This window comes from Neodiprion virginianus, chromosome 2, assembly GCF_021901495.1.
Source record: "Neodiprion virginianus isolate iyNeoVirg1 chromosome 2, iyNeoVirg1.1, whole genome shotgun sequence".
In the NCBI taxonomy this organism is placed as follows: domain Eukaryota; kingdom Metazoa; phylum Arthropoda; class Insecta; order Hymenoptera; family Diprionidae; genus Neodiprion; species Neodiprion virginianus.
This window is the reverse complement of record NC_060878.1, coordinates 3,677,419-3,698,957: the sequence shown is the minus strand read 5'-3', so window position 1 is coordinate 3,698,957 and position 21,539 is coordinate 3,677,419. Positions and strand designations below refer to the sequence as shown.

Sequence of the window (21,539 nt, the reverse complement as noted above, 5' to 3'; positions counted from 1 at the left end):
TGGGTTATCTAAGAACTAGAATCTTGAAGCAGAACGGTCTATGAAATTAACAACTACTCCACATTGCCTGTTCAACACAAACATGCAATCATTCAAATGAAAGTGTCTTTTCATCATGACTTGCACGTATTTCGAATTCTCAATATCAGCGTCAAAAGACTTGAGTATGTAGAGTTAACACGATGAGATACTACACGTTAGTTGGCGACGCGGGGAACCCTCATGCTTGCACTAGTGACGAAATTTCGAGCGGTCGAAGATGTCGCGACAGTTGGTGTGGCAATCAGTATCACTGATTCTTTTCGTTACTGTATGGGAATTCGGAAATGCATCGCGAATACTCGCCGTATTTCCATCAGCCTCGGTCAGTCATCAGGTAGTTTTTCGTGGATTGACCCTGGCCCTTAGGGAACGGGGCCATGAGCTCGTTGTCGTGACGCCAAACCCGGTGAGGGACCCAAATCTGAAGAACTACACCGAAATAGACGTCAGCTACATCTACGATCCCAATATAAAGTTGGACCTGATAGAACTGCGGAGAAAAATGAACTGGGCTGAATGGATTTGTACAGTGGCAGACGGGTTTCACGTGGTTAGTGAACAAATCTTTGATCATTCTGAGTTCAAAAAGATCTACGAGTTAGGCAGCGGTGAAAAGTTTGACTTGCTGTTGATGGAGACACTTTATTTTCCAGCATTTCTATCACTTGCCAAACGGTTTGACGTTCCGATAATTGGTAAGTCCTTGCACGGTTAATTGTTTTACAGGGTGTTTCCGAGTAAAAGTCAGAGTATATGTTGGGTTGCGTACCACCGGGGGGGACAAATATCGGTCAAACAGACCTCTACCGACGTACTCTTGGGGACAATGAATCTGAGACAGCTAATTTTTTACACTATACAGTTATGTTGGCAACACGGCGAAACCTACAGCGCCATAGCGGGCCGAGCGCAACAAACTCAATCTCAATAAACATAACATAACCCATGACCGTCGAATCTAACCTTAGAATACCGCGGAGATAATGACTTGTTAGATTGACACGTACGTTTCAGTTATAAATAACGTAACAACTGCTTGACCAAATCTACGCAACTTCGCAACACGGGCATTTCCAGCTCGCTCGAGAGGACTTTAAATGCGCTATCTACCGATAACTGGTACCGATATTTGTTACTCTCGGCGGTAGGCAACCCAACATACTGTGGCATGTACTCGGAAACACCCTGTATAGTTTGAACCTCTAATGTAATTATCTGCATCGAGAGATGGCTTGTAAAGGCCAGCTGTGTATATTTTCTTGAAGGAATGACGTCCCTTAGTCTGACCCTAAACTTGCAATACTCTATCGGAAACCCGATACTATCTACACATCAATCGATTTGGGACTTGCAGAGAAACGAAATGTCTGATCCGCCGACGTTTTTCGAGAGGCTGAGGAACTTTATTAATGTGTGGAAATACATTTACTATTTCAACACGGAATTTATGCCTGCGCAGCATGCCATTGCGGAAAAATATTTGGGAATCGAGATTCCGGATCTTGGCGAAATCGAGAGAAATCTCAGTTTAATTTTCACCAACCAACAGGCGCCGATTTCCTACCCCAGACCAAATGTACCCACTGTGGTTGAAATCGGTAACTTTCACGTCTCGAAGAAGAGCGAGCCTATCTCGAAGGTATTATAGGTACTATGGATTTCTCACCTCGTAATGCTCGCGACTCATTACATAATTCTTCTCTTACAAAGGATCTTCAGAAGACCCTCGACGAATCCAAACAAGGATTTATATACATGAGCCTTGGATCTAACGTGAAAAGCACCATGCTGGACAAGAAATCACGGTCCGAGTTTATTGCCGCATTTTCCAAACTTCCCTACACGGTAATTTGGAAGTTTGAGGACGAATTTCTACCCGGCAAACCGGACAACGTAATAATAATCAAGTGGGCCCCGCAGCAGGCGATTCTAGGTACCTGAATACGCAAAACACTTTTTAAACGAATTATGCGGATCAAATGAACGTCACCTTACGCATCTTTTCAGCTCACCCAAACCTGAAAGCCTTCTTGTACCAAGGTGGACTTCAGAGCACGGAGGAAGCGATTTCTCACGGCGTCCCTGTGATCGGTTTCCCGGTGATGGCCGATCAGGACATGAATGTTAACAAAATGGTGTCTCTTGGTGCCGGAAAGAAGTTGGAAATCACTGACGTAAAGAGGGACGATTTGATTGAAGCAATACAATCCGTTGCGACGGACGGCAGGTGAAGTACAATTTTGAGCCAAGGAATCCGATACGTGACACACGTGAGTGAAGCATGAATTTCATAAACATGTGTCGGACAATTTTTAGCTACAAGCAAAAGATGCTCAACTTGCGCGAACTGTTGAACGACAGGCCGCACGATTTATTGGAAAACGCAGTTTGGTGGACCGAACACGTGATTCGTCACAGAGGCGCCTCTCATCTGCACTCCAGCACCGCCGACGAGCCGTGGTACCAGCGTCAGGATATGGACATCATTTTTGTCGTCACCGCCGTATCTCTGATAGCGTCAACTTTGTCTCTGATCATTGCGTATCGTTTGTTGAGTTACAGTATTAACGCTTTCAGTCATCAACAATTACCGGTGAAAAAAAAGAAGAAGATGTAAAAAGCTAGTTATATTTTATCGGAAGCGACGTAATAAAAAAATAAGGTAAATAAAATGGCAACGACAATGAAATAACCTGTTGAACGCGTCGGCGGTTCCAGTTGTTTTCCATTTCACATCAACCTCTGTGAATCGAATACTGTGAAAAGTGCAACAATGAATTGCTCGTTGTCAGTTTAAGCAATCCTTCCGAAACTGGGCGATAAATCAATGAACCCCTTGAAGCGAGTCAATCGAGCCGCTAGTCGAGTCATGGCGGTATTAAAATTCATTGCTAAATAATCCTCGCCCGCATTATATAATAATCATATTTCCAGCGCTCTGCCTTAATTCCTCCGGCGTATTTCCCGAGTGTTATTTATTCCTCGTATTATAATGTTATTACCGGTCAAATCCCCCAGAGGTTACACCCTGCGGTTAGAAACAAGCCGTAGTTGCTTTTGCCACGAAACCGTCTTAAGGAATAAGGAATCGTTATTTATTTGGAGGAATGAGGGGAGGCTTTGGAGTTTCGAACTTGCGGTGGTCTGGATTGTTTAAGGAAGGAGAAGTAAGTGCCCCGAGAAGGCACTTAACTCCCGTTCTAATTACTGCAACACTTGTAGCACCCCCTCTCATTCTCAATGCTTTCTGCCCTTCCTTAAAGTTATATGCCTTTTCATTATCATCGTTTAGCAATTGTCCACCACTCCTCCATCGATTGATTCGAAATCAGTGATTACAATTTTCAGAATTTCTTGACAACTCAATTCGTTAATATTCGATTCATTCTTGATACATATTTATTTTTATCGTCTTATCTCTAGAGCCCGGATGAATATGTATTCAAAATGTATGTCCTTATAATTATACATACTTAAAAAACTAAAATATTGAAAAAATATGGAGTAAAAATAATCACTATTTTCGAGTAAAACACACTTTATTTTGACATAAATCATTCGACAATAGTTGTGATTTTTTACTCTATATTTTTTCCACAAGTCTGCATTATATGTACACTTGGAGACAATGAATCTGAGACAACTAATTTTTCACACTAGACAGTTATGTTGGCAGACGTGTCAATCTAACAACTATTTCAAAGTTAGATTCGACGGTCATGGTTTATGTTACGTTTATTGAGATTGAGTTTGTTTCGCGGTCGGCCCACTATGGCGCTGTAGATTTCTCTGTATTGCCAACATAACTGTCTAGTGTAAAAAATTAGCCGTCTCAGATTCATTGTTCCCAAGTGTACATATTTTGCAATTTTGAATACATATTTACCTGGGCTTTGCTCATCTCACTTTTTGATATATGTCACGGTTTATAGGTATGTGTAATATATATTTGCACTTCATGGACGAAAAAATCAATCTTCACTGATTGAGGATGAATGATTGATAAATACAAGGGTTATTTTCATGATGAAAAAGGAAGCGAAACATTATAAGTATGTATACAAGATTCGATCGGATTATAATTAATCTGCGTAATCGTTTTTCCAAAGACTTTATGGGACAGGCAGCAGACTGTAGGTGAAGTTGAGAAATGAAATACTGAAACAAGGGGATTAGGGACTCTCCTGTCACCAGCAGCTGAGTCCCCGCGCACGTAAAAGACGTTTAATTACAGAAATTACAGGGACGTCGAAAGCTCGGGTGAAAATTTATGCAACTCGTTATTCGAAGGTTACCGAAATCACGTAGGTCGCATCTATTATACCGTGTACGCAACGAGTTTGATCCGTCGACCCTTTTGAATAAGGGTTACCTACAGGACGTGTGCCGAAAATATGGCAATTAATAGGAACCAACAACCCACCCATTTTCACAAATAGCTATATGCAACAATTTAAACGATCGATGCGTGACGCTTTTTTTTCTTCCCTCGTTTCGTAACCTGAATATCCAAGATAGTTAGACTAAGATCCGAGAAGAACAAGTTAGACACACACGTGTATGAGAGGTCCTCTCTAAATGACTAAACTTCTATGGACGATGTTAACCGGTGCAAGCAGTTTTGCCAACCCTCAAGAAAATTCTTTATTCTTTTAAAGAATATTTGCTATATGTCGTTTTCGCCGGAAGCCCAAAAAAATCTGAAGATCTCTGAGGAAATCTTAATAGATAATGCCGAAATCTCTAAATAATAGCTGGTGAAATCGAAACAGTAGTCAACTAATAGTGTGGTTTCAGAGAAAATATGCACCAATTAGCGTCTGCAATTTTCAAACGAACTTATTTTACAAGTTTGAGGTCCTAAATATTAATAATAAAAACATAAAAAAGTAAGAATTCCTAATATCCTTGTACGCACAATTCAGATTGTAGGATATAAATTTGTATGTGTTACCTCGTTCGTTAATTATCATTATATATTTCTATCCCAATCGGATAATTTTTTTCCTTCAGTTTTGTCTATTCGTATCGTGATATTATCGTGCAAAGGTAATATTGTCTCGAAGATAATTTGCAGGTGTACTCAATTACACCTTCGTGTCTATAAACAATGTAATTGATAAGCGAATCCGTATTGCGGACGATATTTTATTATGACGTGCAAAAGTTGCATCAGTATACTGGAAAGTATCTAAAACTGCAGAGTTACACGCGACGGATATGTATGGTATATAATATACTATAAATGCAAATGATAATCCTCTCGGTCAATATAATATCCTGGAAATCCCCTTTTCCGAAGAAATTCAATAATGTTCTCTTGCTCTTGGTTTAATCAAACCCGGGGCCATTCGTTCGTTCGTTCGTTCGTTCGTTCGTTCGTTCGTTCTTCCGACAAATTTCTTCAAGTGTATCGACTATACACGCAGCTGGCGAATCAGCCGATGCGATAGAACGAACGAATTCGAAGGACGCTGCTGCCCTCGAGCAACAAATATATCGATCTGCCCGGAGATATTGGATAGCGCAGTTGGGAACCGCAAAACAAATGAACGCGGCGGTCGGTTCAGGATTGGCCATCAACCGAGATGAAAGGATATTAACCAATCACAACTGCGGCTTACAAGGGCCGATCGAATTCCGTATACAGAATGAGCTGGCTACGGCTTTGAGCACGGTTTAACGCAATTCCCAAAGCCTGAGTAAACCTAATACCGGATGGCCGCACTAAAAGCCGCGTCTACGGTGAAATTAAGGCGTTTGAAACAGCTTGATTAAAAACCGTGACGCCTTTGCTCTGTGAACTCGATGGAATATAATTCACTCTTCAGCGTAAAAGAAACACTTGAACAAACTTTAAGAACGATTCATTAGATTCCCCTTATATACCGATCCATCAGTAAAAAAAAACGGTCGGTTCAATTTGACTTTGGTGAGGCAGTGATTCTCTTCACAAGACATAACATGCGATTGTTGCCCAATAATAGGTTGTTTAAAAAGTGTTTATTGGTCATAATAAAACAGTAATCTGCCCGCTACTGCGCACCCTTCCAAATCCCCACAATTTATGGTACATATACGTATTCGAGAGAATATTAAATACTTAGATCTTGTAGGTACTGCAGTAATCTGTAGTTTTCGCGACATAATGCTTGCTTTAAAGAAACAATTCTCTTCCGTTAGAGGATTGAAAAAATGTTTACCTTCGGCAAAACGCCGAGGCGTCGGTAAACCTAAACGTGACAACGGAAGGGCAAAGAGAGAGAGAGAGAGAGAGATAGCGAGAGAGAAAGAGAAAGAGAGAGAGATAGAGAGAGAAGCTGTTAATGAAATACTTTCGGGTAACGGCGGGTCTTTGTACAGCTCGCTTTGAGGTTAAGCGAAAACATTTCTTCCCGCTGTTACGTATAAGCTGCAGTAACGTAAACGTCACGGTAAAGAGGAACGATTCCCGTTTTTGTCAGAGCAATGGAAAGGCGGAAGGGTTTCAGCTGGGCAGCTATGTACTTTCGATTCGTTTCATTCCACCAGCCCATGATGGATTGCTCAGGGTATCTATATCCGTCAGTAGCTGGGGATGCGGAACGTTTAGCGTGTCCGAAATCGTTTGGCAATTCTCACCCCTCGACTCTGCACGTATACTGCGTACATTGTTGTCGTTACGTGTTTAAAACCGAACAGTTATGCGAGGGTCGCTCGCGTTGAAGTTACAGGTCAGAGGTGAAACGTGCAGGACCGACCATGGCGAGTTGTAATCTTTGCGATTTACGATCGTGACGCGTATAATTAATTAATGCAGGCCCAGAATTATCCGTAATTCCCTACTTCGCCACAATCATCTTCTCGACATAATGGACCGAGGGGATTAACAATAAGACGTTAACGCATTAGCACGCGGCGACATAACAATCGGAGGATCGCGGAAGGAAATTACCACGGTTCAAGGAAGAGGCTTATCTGCTTAACCTGCAGGGCGAGGGTTGCGTTTCTGTTATGATCTCCGCTCCTGATGCAGATTCGGGATTTTCGGATAAACGTGGTTACAGAGGGTACGAATTATGCGTACATCGTCCTCTACGCACACTGATAAATTCATTTCATGACGTATGAAATAATTTTCGGATAACGGGAGCAGGGGAAAAAACTAATTAGATTAATTCAGATCCATTGAATTTTCCGATAATGGCTTCTTCCCCCTTTCTTTTTATTCTTCTTATTCTACTTATTCTTATATCCCTTGTGTTACATGGCAAGGACCGCCGGCAAAATCGATTTGAGAATTTAATTACGAGGCCGAATATATACGCTCTTCAGGCAATATCGCTACACGAAACCTGTACAGTACTTGTATATGTACGAGGAGCTCGTTTTTTCTCGGATAAAACTGATGAGAATGAAAAAAAAAAAAAAAATACTGAAAAAAAGACAAGAGCGGGTATCCAAGGCTGCAATGATGCCGTGGTGACACCCTCGCTTCGAATTCGGGGTGACGCTAAATGGAATCTTTGATATTCCGTACATTTTACCATATAAATCGATATCCTATAAGGTGCCTGTGAAGAAACTATACTCCAAATCCATGTACATCCCGGCATAAATTATTATACGCACACTATATATATATTACGCGAGAATTAACAACGTTTTTCCTCTGTATTTTATATGTAAATAAAAATCAGCATCCTAGTATTTATTATTACATCAGCCTCCCGAATGATTTCCGGCACTTCGATACACGCGTCAGAAAAACATGAATAGCAGACTTTCGCTGGGTGATAGGAGTTTCCTTATAATATAAATCCGCATTTTTTTCTGATCGCACTAACGCTTTGCTCCCTTTTACTATGTACCCTGCATAAAACGAAATCCCCGAAGTGTAGGGTCGATGGACGGATGGATTATTATTGGCGTGCACTCGAGGCTGGATGTAAAAATCTGGGAGAAGTAAAACTGGGAATAGAGCAGAGGACGACGTAGTGCGCGTAACGTTACGGAAACAATTTTCATTTCAGCACCTGGCACCGCACCAGGCTTTTACTGAAGATCCAAAAATCTTACGCGGAACTTGCGCAGACACTTCACCTTTCGGTGTGCACCTGACCCCAGGGATGAAGGCAGGTATGGGGCATTCCGCGTCAAATGAGCAGCCCATGTACATTTTTTAGTATGATGTTGATAGCGACCCAAAAAGGGCTCGGAATATTTTTCAGACTTTTTAGCCACCGGTAAAATTTGAAAAGAATCGAAATCAAATTCCAAAAACGCCGTTTTTAAAAATCTGTAACATTCACACAGATTGTTTGATTTGAAATGTGATTTTTATGCACCACCATCGATAATAGGATCTCAATATTTGCTATTCTTTCTTCTTCGTAAGATTTTAGTTTATTCATAACGGAATTGAAGTTTTTTTTTTTTTTGTCATTCCTCTTACATTCCCCGATCTAAATAGATCACGGAATAATGAAAATAATTTGATTCTGCAATTCATTTAGATCCAGGGATATAAAAGAAAAAAAAGAAATGAAAAGAAAAAAAACAATTCCGACGTGGAAAAGCTATAAGAACTTGCAAGAAAAAAAAAAAGAGTAAATATTGAAATCCCCTTTACCGTGTGGTGCTCAAAAATCTAATTTTGAAACGTAGAATCGGTGTGAATTTTTTCAGATTTTCAAAAACGACGTTCTCGTAATTGGTTTTTGCGATTTTGGATATATAAATTTCACCAGTGGCTAGAGAAAATCTGTTGAAAATTTACGAGACTCTTTTTGGTTCGGTAAGAACATAATACTAAAAACAAAAAAAAATTATCAGAATCGCGTAACCAGTTTCGCGTAAAAAATCACCGCAATTGTCGACGAAATTGGAGAACATGGGGCAAGGATTTGTGAAATTTTTGAAAAAATGTTGTGTTTTGAGAGTAGGCGAGTTCTTTCCCTCGTTTTGACTTGACGGTTTTTTAGAGTGGCTGGACAGCACTTGCAGGAGGGTCTAATGGATTGGTTTGATATTTTAAGAATCGCCTCTCTTCGCGCCGTTCGCCGGTCTATTGGACCACGGGAACGAGTAAAAGCTACAGGCTGGAAGAAAACATAGAAGGTGCGAGCACCGCCGGGGGTCGTCGAAAGATAAATTACTTCAACAACGGAGCTGCCGCGGCGGCCTTCTCGCCCATTAAATTACCCTTAAACCAGGGCGCCATTTATTCGCCTGGGTCAATCTTAAAACGAACGTCAGGCGTCTGCCGAATGGCCGGTTGTCTAGGTTGGCAGATTTTTTTTATCTATTTTTTTTTTTTTTTATTCTTCGTCACACGAAACAAATGGCTGAACGTACCATAATTCGAGATTTTTCGCGGAGTTTTAGTGATGAGAATAGAAATGGATAAACGGCTGAAAGTTCGTCAAGGTATACATATAAACAAGGAACGAAAAGCGTCTCCCGGGGGATTTAATTAAGCTCCTTTCTGAAAATGCACCAGGTGCACGTCTCTCGCGACGAGGACTCAATATTTACGTCAACCGCGTACCGTAATCACCACTTTCCTGCAGTGCTCCAGGATTCCGTATATCATGTTATATAATATAAACCGTGTGCCGCGGACCGATCGTTAGTGTAATTACTATTGATTAACGTTTACTGCCTAATTTCGTGGACAGGTGAATAATTATAAGACGGTTGTACAGCAGGGTACTCGAGAATGGAGTACCGGGGATAGAAGAAAGCTTTTGGGAAGAAACCGTGAGGTAAGAAAAGTCTCGGACTGACAAGGAAGTTATCCCAGGACGATGTCTGCGATTTGATTTCTTTTGTAACATGTTATAATAGACTTAAAACTAAGGGACATGTATTTTTTTTTTATATCCCATTAAACACTTTAAGGTGGTGAAAACATCCTTCAAAGTAAGGCATTTCAAGGGGCGGCTTGGCAGTTTTTTTTTTGTTTTTTTTTGTGATTGAGAAAATTACATTTTTCATTTCTCGTTACGAAAAAACTTTTCCAATTGGATTTTTTTTTAAATATTATGTTCTCGTGGGTAAAACTGCCAAATCGTCCCTCGACATACCTTACTTTGGAGGGTGGTTTCCACCCCCTTAAAGCGTTCAAGTTTTTAGTCTACTGTAAGATATCGCAACAGAAATGAAATCGAAGATATCGACCTGGAATACCTTCCTAGATATACGTGTAATATCTGTAAATTCGCTGAAGGAGGTGTGTGCACAGAATAAAATATACCTGCGTAGATGCAAGATGAAAAATGTTTTCGTCGTGGAGCAAGTCAAAGGATAGAGGAAAGAATCTCAGCGACAAAATCAGGCCGCAGGAAGAGGAATTACGATCGGGAAACACTCGCCCTTATCTCGAATCCTGCAGCAGCAACGCGTTCACTCTCGTGGAATGAATATCCATCCTCGCTCAGCTGGCTTAGGTATTTGCGATCATTCGAAATAACGCTATCGAGGCACTACCGACATATTTTCCGCCCCGCGGAATGATTGACGTCACGGATCCATAACCGTCACAGGGTAGGTACGATATCCTTTCTGTCTTCTGGTATATGTAATACACATACAGAGTAATTTTGCGCGCACGCGGTGCGTAAGTTTGTCAGAGAAAACTTGAGGGCCCGACCTTTCGGGTTTCTTCGTTTGTTACCTACTGTGTATAGGAGTTAACAAACTAAGTTCCGGAACCTTGTTCGCTTAATCCAGTTCAAACTTTCCCGCTCAGTCACGGTATAGACCTCACACACATTCTGTTTTCAGACGAGAAAATGGCGAGCCTTCGCAAGGGAAAAGTATGTAATCGAATTAATTTACGGTTCTGATGCATCGGTCCGGATTATTCCGAAACAGGCGGAGTTAAGGGGAGAGATACAGCTTGGACGGTCTAAAATCATACCTATTTTTAGAAGTTGTTTTTTTACAAGAAATTGAAAAGAGTTGAAGCAATTTGAGCTTGAGGGATTTATTATTTATAGTTTCAAGAACGACTTGAAATTTTGACACAATCTTTAAACCTTGTTTATCGATCCGAGCCTGTGGATAAATTTTCCAATTTCAATCCCTAAATTTTTATATAAAAATGAAATTTTTTATTCATAATCGTATATATTTTACATTTTTTTTACATCTAGGCTACGAGGTCGAACCCGAAAAAGTATTTTTAACTGAAAGAACTTTTCCCATCTGTTACAAGTTGGACAGTGATGTCAGGAGATGGGCCACCAAAAAATCCCTCGAGTTCGGATTCGTTTGCTACTTATATGCGCCATGCCGCCATTTTGTTATTAATTTCAATGAAAAAATTCCAAAATGTTTTTGAAACTATAAATAATAAAGCCCTCAAACTCAAATTGCTCCAAGTGTTTTAATTTACTTTTAAAAAAAATCCCAATAACAGTTATGATTTTAGACCGTCCCAGCTGAAACCCCCCCTCCTTAACTTTGACAAATGGAAATGACAAAAGGGTCATTTTCCGACAGTAATTTGTCTTTACAGGAAACTCTGTGACGTTACGAGATGATGATGGGTCTGTGCTGCAGCCTATCCGAGGCCCGAAATTTTCACTTTGGAAATTACCCAGAAATAAAAATGGCTGAGTTTTCACCGGGCTTATATTTTTGTGTTGATTTTGATTTCCAGAGTGTTAGAATCGACGTTTCAGATTCCAACAAGAGTCGCGCTGTCCTTGAGTATGAAAATCGGTCGATTCCCGTAGCGAGAGGGGTTTTAAAAAACAGCAAAGCGATTTTAATCAGCACACTTGATGCACAAACTGGGTCCGAACACGGCGACGTAATCCACACATGAGTGCGGCGAGGTTGTTAAAGCGATTCGATTTATCCCTGTTGAGTTTCGGGGGATTCCCATGGGAGCGGGAGGCTGCTCGGGGGTTTTGCGTTTTGATTCCGTGAGCCGAAAAGCCCGGGTATATATGATATTTCGGCTTTCCTGGTGAGTCGAGATTCCCGGACGAAGCTTATTGTGTGCACGGGCGTGTATGCGAACCTTACACAATAAAGTCCTCGCGGGGATTTGGAATTAAGGAGGAGCAGCCGCTCTCGAGATGATCGGCTCATAACCATAATCCTGGATTAAACGAGATTCGAGTCGGACTCATCCCTGTATCACCGAACATCCACCAGTCTCCCCTGATTTACCCCGCCACTTGCAGGCAGCCTTGCGCGCCTTTAATGTTAATCGCGTTATAATTTTCAATGTGTAATTCAATCTCGTCTCATCCTCTTGAACACCCGCACACACGTCTCTTCTACTTGGCACAATACAGTTTCGGGGAAACTTATCAACTCCGTGCTCCAAATTTGACCCTACTCCTCCTCCTCCTTCCCATCCTCGAAACATCAAACTACGCCTTCGCCTCGAGCTCTTCGAGGATTTCTCGCCCTTACCGTCACGTGTCAAAATTTTGACACGTACCTTATCGTCTATGTACATTCCGCGGTACCGGTTACAACGGATCACGGTACACCGAGTGACGCGATTTTCTCTTCAACATTTGTACTCCAGGTCTTCTGTGAAACTGGTCGTTAAACGCCAACAGATAGGCAACCGAAGCTGCGCGTTTTGTATTGCTATGTAATAAAAATGTAGCTTGGGTTGCCTATCCGCTGGCGTTGAGTGACAAGTTTCACAGAAAACTCCCGTTAGTGCAATAAATTACGATTTCGGACTTTTATGCCACGAGTTAAAGATTTAAAATTATTCAAACACAATTTACTGTACTAATTAAATTCTTGCTTCAATAATTTTAATTTTTTTTTTATTTCAACACATTTCGTTAGAATTTTTAATCGACTGTCGATCATTAATACAACCGCATAGTAATTTTTGCTATATATAATGGTGCAGGGTGTTGTAACAGGGTGACGAGAGTGAAAAGAGGGTGGAAAAAAGAGTGAAGCCAGGTGCGCGGAATTTGTATATAACGAAGGAAAACTATTTGAGAGTTTGAGGGGGTGGAGGCAATGGAGTGGAAAAATTTTAAACGGGAACTAACGAGGTGGGTGGCGGGCGGGCATTGCTCAGGTCTTTATCGCCGCTTTATACATACCAACGGCCTCATTGGTAGAGCTGCATACACCGTAGGAGGGGAAATGAATTTTCACGGGGCGGTGAGAGGTAAAATAGCGCGTCAAGGAATAAAAGTTACATAAGACAGGCCCGCAACCGGTTCTCACTCTCGCGAGTCGTGTTGCGGTACTTCAGGAGTTCGGAGATAAATTCAGCCGATTGAGAAACGGGGAGAAGAAGAAGAACACAAGTCCTTTCGCGTCCTCTTTGTTCTGCACCGCGTGAATCTGAATGGCTTCTCGAAGTACTTCCATCGGATCGGCGCGGTGAACTTTAAGAGTGACTTTAACGCGACCTGATTTCTTGAGTGCTCGAAAGAGGGGCGGAAAGAGGCGCGCTGGGCACCTTTTAACATTTAAAACTGCCCAAGGACCGTTTAACGGAGAAAAAGTTGAACTTTTCACTTATCGTTAGGCGTTTCGGGGGCAGTGACGCGACGCGACGTGACGTCGACGGCTGCGCAAATTGGAAATCAGAAAATTGACTGATCCGTCGGTGGCAGCGCGCTTTCAGCACGGAATTTCACTTCATCGAGGATTCTATTTCTCCTCTGCGGAGGGTGTCCGAGGGTCGTTAGATTTTCTACTCAAATAATTATCATCATCAGCATCACCGTCATCATTATCATGATCGTCGTCATCGTTATTATTATCATGATAATTTTTCAGCCACGAAAAGCCCAGCTGATGAAAATTGCGGGCGCAATTTCGACGATACTCTCGAGGATTTCGCAGGGGTTCCACGATTCGAACGCGGGCTTCGCTCCCTTCGATATATTTCACGTTTTAATATCGCTGCGTTAGTATGGGTATAGGTATAGACACGAGTCTGCAGCTCGCGAGCACGAACCACTCAGACGGTAACTCCTCACTCGCAACGGAGACAAAGAGAACCGAGAGCTATGTAGAAGAGTTTGGATGTTCGAGGGTGTGTTTATCGCGAATGAGGGATGGAGGAGATTTAAAACGAGTCTCTATATGTCGCGGTAAAAGCGAGGCGTTCGACGACATCGCGGTGGATCTCTACATTCGAAATTCAAATTCGAATTCGATCTTTAGCTCACGCGGCGTAAACTCGATTGTTTGTAAATGATCTGTGCAAGCGTTTAGAGTCCCTTTCAGGCGTTGAGCGAGTTTCATCGCGGTGCGATGGCGTTAAGCGAATGGAGATGGAAAATTAGCGGACAATCGAACATCAGCGCGGCACAGCGAATATCGGAAACCGTTTTAATTGAATGGACGTAATCGGGGGGTGAGAGACATTCATTTGATAAGTCTGCACAGACGTATGTTCCACACAGTCATCGCCGCCCTCCCGATGTGCCAATTCCATTTTGCGATTGCCTTCACGCGTTGCAACCGGCACAACCATCACGCGACTATGCGCTCGCATTTAACGTCGCTGAACGGAATCACGTCACGTCACTTCTTTTCCGACACTCGTGACTGATAGAAGTAGGTACATACCTACCGAGAAAAACGAAAGAAGGAAAGAAATATCTAAAAAAAAAAAAAACAATTGCCCGAGCATAATAGAGATATAGAGGAGTGGGAAAAAATGAAATGATTTCGAAAGTATTGTTCTCACCTGCACAACAACGAATTTTCTTCCCTAACAATTGTTATACACGGTAAATTATATACTGAGGCGATTAAAATATTGCTATTATTATTATTAATGCGAAAGTTCGAAGAAACTTTTTTCCAATTTTAATTTAAACCACACGATATCGCCATTACGCACGTATCATTATTCTTCGTTTAAATTTATACATAATATACAATAGGTCGTTGAAGTATCGTGGAAACTTTCCTCATATTCCAGCGTAAATGATTGATCTCATTCGGGCGTAAATCTACGAAATTACATCGTCCCGGCTATGCCAGCGAGGAATGATGGGAATGAGAAAAAACGGTGAATAAAAAAAGAAATTGACCCTGGCTGAGTTTGAACATGACGTATGACGAGTTAAATGATGGCGAGAGGCTCGTACATGCAGGATAATCCGTCCCTTCGAATTTTTTTTTTACGAAATGAACCTCTCTCACTTATTCGTCATTGGTTACAAACCTTTGAAATACCGCAAGTCTCGCGGGTACGTAATTAATGTCACATGTGTATCGGTATTATTCGGGTAAAGAGTATCTGCAAAAAAAAAAAAAAAAAACGATACGAACTTTATCATTTTCCTCTTTTTCGAAAGATAAGTATAATTATACAAAAGTCTAGAAATTTTTTCGTATATTATAGACAGAGCGAAATGCAATAACAATATGGATCTTTTTATTTCATCTTTTAAATCCTGCGAGAACTCTCGCAATTCCCACAGTTCAGCCCCTTCGTCGTTCGGGCTCAATCTGCCGCGGGATATAAGGTAAACATATATACAATCCATACACATACATACTGATAGATAGGTATACGAATTTCTACCCTTCTCCATTACCGTCATTATTCTATACTCCTCTAGACTGGAGATTGTTTCCAACTATAATACGCAGGCATCGGTATACATAGATATTATATCATATATACCTATATATATATATATATGTGCGGGTATACCAGATACGTAGAGTATTATCTCTAGGCGGAAAGAGTTTTCTATAAAGGTATAAAGGTAAAAGAATCCTATGTAACCGAAGAGAGGAATTTTCTGAGTAAAAATTCTATAACTTGCAAATTTTTCGACATTTACATATATATATATATATATATATGGGGTGATCCAAACGAACGTTAACATGGTTTGACCCCGACCCCCACCGAATTGGTCACCGATTAATTTCCTACTTCTACTCCACCAAATATAAGTTTTCTAATTTTTTCAGATTTTTTTCAACTGTCGTTTAGGAGTAAATAATTTTTTCAGAATTTTCTGTAAATCGTAAGTCATTGTACTCAACGAAAAACGCAAAAAATAGGTTGTCTCAAAAATCGCGTTCTCCAAAAAATTTTAAACATTTTTTGAATTTTCTTTGACTTACAAAAAAAACAACCTTTTTTACATTTGACGTAAAAAAGGCCCGGCCCCCGTTTGGGAGCTACGGTTCTTTTTGCACATCAATGTGCGCGTTATCGGATGAAAAATGGATTGAAAAAAAGTTGCAGCCAAATGTTACAATAAGATAACATGCACATATAGATATGCAAAAAGAAGCGTAGCTCCCAAATGACAGCCGGAGCCATTTTGCGTCAAATGTGAAAAAGTTAATTTTTTTTTAGTCAAAGAAAATTCGCAAAAAGTTCAACATTTTTTGAGATTGATGAGATTTAAAATACCAACTCCTGAACGGCAGGTGGAAATTTTCTGAAAAAATTAGAAAATGTATGTTTGGTAGATTAGAAGTGGGAAATGAATCGGCGTTAAACCTTGTTCACGTTCATTTGGACTACCCCATAAATTACAAATTCACCAATAGGAAACACGCGATAACGATTGCAAAATATTTTACAAGTGTAGAGAGGAAGGATGTTGGTATCATAAAAAGAGAAAAATAAAGCAGCATTAAATTATTCATTGCGTAATACATGTATACGGTATGAATAAAGAAAGAGGACGCATAATAGGGTGAGACAAACGGCTTTGCTCCGCGAGAATGAACGCTGCAGAAGAAGCCGCAGTTTTTCGTGTTGATTATAGCGCATGGTGCTGTTGAAAATTCATGTGCGGTCGCTTGTAAAACTGAAAGTTAATTTTCCACGATCCTGATATACAGTAAGCAATATAAAGCTGTGATATATATATATATATATATATATCTTAATATATATAAATCTCGTGTCACGATGTTTGTCCTCAATGGACTCCTAAACCACTTAACCGATTATAATAAAATACGCACACCATGTGCAGTTCGATCCAACTTGAGAGATAGGATAGTTTAAATCTCAAATTATAGTCGCAATTATAATATATTGCTAATTATTTGTCTGTTATTATTTGACAGTCACAATTATCTGTTAACTCCGAATGATTCTAACAGATGTCGATACCTTTCGACTGGGTTGAGTAAGTAATCAATAGATGGCGCTGCTATGGTAAATCTACGAACGTGTCATATAAGCTACATTTTAACAGCATAACTAGCAACCCATCCCGGCTTCGCACGGGCATATAATAATATAATAAAAGAAAATACACAATGTTTACAGTGAGTTTCTAGAAAAATAACATTTATATTATTACTTAATATTATTATATGCCCGTGCGAAGCCGGGATGGGCTGCTAGTATATATATATATATATATATATATATATATATATATATATATATATATATATATATATATATATATATATATATATATATATATACATATACATATATATATATATATATATATATAACAAATGCGGCTGCATAAATTCTGTACGATGGTTGTGATAATAAATTTGGCAATGCGCCGGTGAATTTTCAAGCGTCTTTAGAAAAACCGATTACAAAGATAACACAGGCCTGTGATGGTTTTCCCCTGACAAAACTGATTAATAATTTGGTTTGGTATTAGGTACGAAACGATGAAAAATAATTTGTTAAAATTCTATTACATAAATGTTCGTAGAATTTTTTTACTCTTTTCTTAGTAATACTCGAGTTGACTTCCAATTTCTGTGGTAATTATATGTGTTAATGTTAGCGATAATATTTGAATATTCATGTACCCTCGCTAGTTGTTGTTTATGGTGATTTTAATCATATTTAGAGTACGTGAGTACAAGAGAAAAATATTGAACAGGAGTTTTGAATGTGGTAGAAAAATATATCATAAGTCTTTTTTGACTTATCTAGACTCTTAAGTCTTCTTTAAAACTAACGCTCTTCATTTGATAACTACGCATTCACTTTTATATTCGTTATATTTTTTGTTTTTTCATAAAAATTGTTCAAAAATCTGCGTAAATATGTATATCTTGGATAAAAATGAATTTCGATGTGCTGTAATAAAAACTAGCGTCATATTTTAATTCAACATATCTGATACCTAAAAAAAAGCATTATTATTTTAAGGGTAAATTAAAAGTTATATTTCGCAGGCTTGTGTTATTATTACACGCGTGCAGAATAAGTCTCTGCGTGTTGCCACCTGGCAGGCGTTACAACACGCGTGTTGAAAGAACACAAAATTCAAGCTACAATTGCTCCGTCGGTAAATGTACGTACATACGCTGTTATTTTATTAAAAAATATTTCTCCAACTCACCTCCATAGCAACGGTTTCCTGCCAGCCCAACAACCATCAGTAAAAACTTCACGGTCATAATCATATTTGCACAAAATATGAGCCGAAAAACGAAAATAAATATTGGACACAAAAATAAAAAGATACTACGTCTTGTTCGGTTTTCGTTTCTTTTGTTTTCAAACGAACAACTTTTCCCGCCGTAAGTTTCAACAGATTTATCCGTACAACGTCAAACTGCACAGATTTCTTTATAATACCGTTTTCAAATCACTCGAATTTATCCATTATCGAATTACGTTCGTAAACCTGTACGTCGAATGGCTAATATTATTCATTTGTTTACTACGTTTTTAAATAATCGTGCACGCTTAGAAGGGGATCCGCTCACAAGCTCCCCTGACGCGAGTCTAAGCCCGACTGCGGAGACGAGAGCTCGAATCTTTCGGTTCTGCAATACATGTTTCGTCCAGTGTGTTTGTGTGCGAATTCGATCACGTGACCACACAATTGCGCCGCGCAGGCGCTTTCAACCCCCGGTAACGCTGCCTGCTTTACGTTCTCGTCTCCAGAGGCGGCAACAACTTTTTTTTTTCACTTTTTCTCACAGATCGTAGTCGATATGCCGTTTCTCTATAATATGATTTTCGTCCTTTTAACAATATCGGTTGAGATAATATTTTCATCTGATTAAACTAATTCATACCATCCAACGCTGATTAACAAGGACAAAGGCTGATCATGTCGATTTAGAGTTAATTGCAGTATGAGTGGAATTACAATTTTTTTTTTTGTTTTCACCGTCTTTTGGCAATTTCAATTTACAAATTGCTGACACAGAGCCGCATAGCTTCAAATACAACAGATATCGGCGATGCCTGTGTAGCGTTTCTAAGAAAATAAAAAAAAATAAAAAATACCGATAAATTTTGCAGTATATTACAGCAGGGCGAAGGGAATTTGCGGAGACGCGGGGTAAATAAAATTTTTGCACGCTGCTGCACGCGCGGCTCAGCCCAGCGTGAAAATAACTGACTGACCAGGTTATACTTTTCTTGTTTTATAACCGTAAGCCTGGACGAAATTTTTTTTTTTTTGTTCTCTTTCGTTACTCAGAACTCAACAATTACTCACGGTAGAATCATTTCGACCCGCAATTGCAGAACAACGTTCACGATTTAATCTGAAAATTGGATCAGCGACCATTCGGCGAAAATGATTGTTTCACAGCGTTGACGGTGTTGGGTGGTTTTTTTTTCTTTTGCTGTTTTTTTTTTTTTTGTTTCATTCCGTACCGTTTTCTGCTTTACGCTTTGATTGTTGAAATTGCGTTCTCGAAATATTCCTATAAGCCCGCTGTCACGCACTTGTAAACTGTGTCGTTTATAACGAAAGCTGCGATTAAATATTCACCGAGTCAATACACCGTGCGTATGTTGTTCTATGCGGTACAAAGCCTCTCGCACCGCATTTATTCCCACGCGACTGCGGAGTTTGCTCAGCAGTTCAATTTCGCTGTTCAATATTTTTGTCGCCGACAATTTTACGGGAAGAGGATTAATTAAATTTTTAAAAAGTGTCGCCACAGCGGTCCCGGCGTCTTAAGCAAACCTCTCACTTGTCGTTTTTTTTTTTCTTTTATTTTTTCTTTCTTCTTTTTCTTCCAAACATTTTGTCATTTTCTATTCACTCTCCACCGATTCTCACCTCGTTTTCTTTAAACATCCTGAAAAAGTAGAACGAGAACGAGAAGAAGAAGAAGAAGAAGAAGAAGAAAAAGACAACGAAAAAAGATGGTATGGACCCGCGTAAAATGGAAAAGGACTTAGGTATGAAAATATTATTCCTTCGACGATATGGTGTGAAAAAGTAAAACGCTCCGTAGCATCGGAAGGAAATAATTTCTGTAATAAAATAGGTGTGCGAGGGAATAATTTTTCATCGATTTACGATTTACGATTCTTCAATTTACGATACATGAAGTATATTTTTTATGACCGTTAATTAACGCTGGGTCTCAGATTCACCCAAGTTATCAGCGAGCGCGAAACTCATGTATAAAATTTGCACGTGTATCGGTGTGTTTTAATTAATATGAAGAACCTCGCAAAGAGTTTCTATCGGCGTGAAGTCAGCCACCCCCCTCTGCATATATTTCTGCAATCTGCTGATACAAATATATATCCTCTTTATCCAGAACATTGAGATTTAATTAAAATAGCTTGCTTTCAGTTACGCATCGATGCCTGATTCGCGATCGGATGCCACGTTTCGCGGCGCTAATTAGATTTCGTTATTATTCTACTTCGTGTTTTACTTCGACGATTAGGCAGACTTTTGGAATATTTTTTCTCCCGTAAAAATGAATAGTCATAAAAAATGACTATTGCGTGTAAATCATTTTTACTGGCGGTGATAAGAATCCCTAGAACCATTCGACAGGTCATTATAGCAGATGTAGAATGACGCATATGAATTCTTTGGATTCTCCGGCGTATGCAGTATACGGTACATTCGCTTAATTTATATCCCAAATAACCCCGAAACCTAGTTCATTTCTCGTCTAATTTATTGCAAATAAAGTTTCCCCGTACAGTCCTTCGAAATGAAGAACATTCTTCACTGGCCCGCGGGATATCAATGTCACCGTAATTTTCCGGCCATTCAAATTAAACCCGTTTTCACGCTGACTCGCATTTCAACCCTTGAAATTTTAGAGGCGAGGGGAACCGGAAAAATGATAGGCTTATATTCTCATGTCTTGAGTGAAATCTCTTTAATGCGAACTGCATCTGTACGTACATTTTCTCTGTAATAAATGAAATAGAACTTTTTCATTCTATTTTTAAAGACACATCGGACTGAATAAAATTAAGGAGGACATCTACCGTTGAGTGAATTCTTTCATTTACCTTCTGATCCTAATTTTTTTCGTTATTTTCGTATTATTCATACTATGGACGGTTGTAAATGCGCAAAAACATTATTTACAATCATCTGCAAGATTGATATTGCATGCAATCGTTTAAAGACCGTCTCTGATCAACCTTATAAGTAATACTTCTTGCACAATTGCAACGTCATTCATCATTCTAGAGAAAAAATACCAAAGATATTTAGAAGATAATTCCAAATCTTTTTTTTTAATATTCTTACACATACTGAATGCCTTGAAGAACTAGGCATACATTTTTCTAGGATATAACAAACGACTGC

The 21,539-nt window shown here is 39.6% G+C and overlaps 2 protein-coding genes across 4 annotated transcripts in view; one reads left to right on the top strand and one right to left on the bottom strand.

Moving 5' to 3' along the window:
• Positions 1-18,751, bottom strand: part of LOC124297405 (uncharacterized) — a 39,831-nt gene extending 21,080 nt beyond the window's left edge. For both annotated transcript variants that reach the window (XR_006906603.1, XM_046748393.1), the window contains exon 1: positions 18,345-18,751. Coding sequence is in view for 1 of the 2 variants with exons in the window: in XM_046748393.1 (XP_046604349.1) it covers positions 18,345-18,408 (64 nt within the window). In the remaining variant the exon portion in view is untranslated. The remainder of the gene's footprint in view (positions 1-18,344) is intronic.
• On the top strand, positions 120-2,890 carry LOC124297403 (UDP-glycosyltransferase UGT5-like). Of its 2 annotated transcripts, none has more exons than XM_046748390.1 (5): positions 120-737; positions 1,308-1,681; positions 1,753-1,975; positions 2,050-2,312; positions 2,404-2,448. In XM_046748390.1, the coding sequence occupies exons 1-4, from the start codon at positions 260-262 to the stop codon at positions 2,271-2,273; spliced, it is 1,299 nt and encodes a 432-aa protein (XP_046604346.1). In that variant the 5' UTR covers positions 120-259; the 3' UTR covers positions 2,274-2,312; positions 2,404-2,448. The 2 variants fall into 2 exon arrangements, with proteins under 2 accessions (XP_046604346.1, XP_046604345.1); XM_046748389.1 differs by having other exon boundaries at positions 126-737; positions 2,050-2,269; positions 2,359-2,890.
• Positions 18,752-21,539: the final 2,788 nt, after the last annotated feature.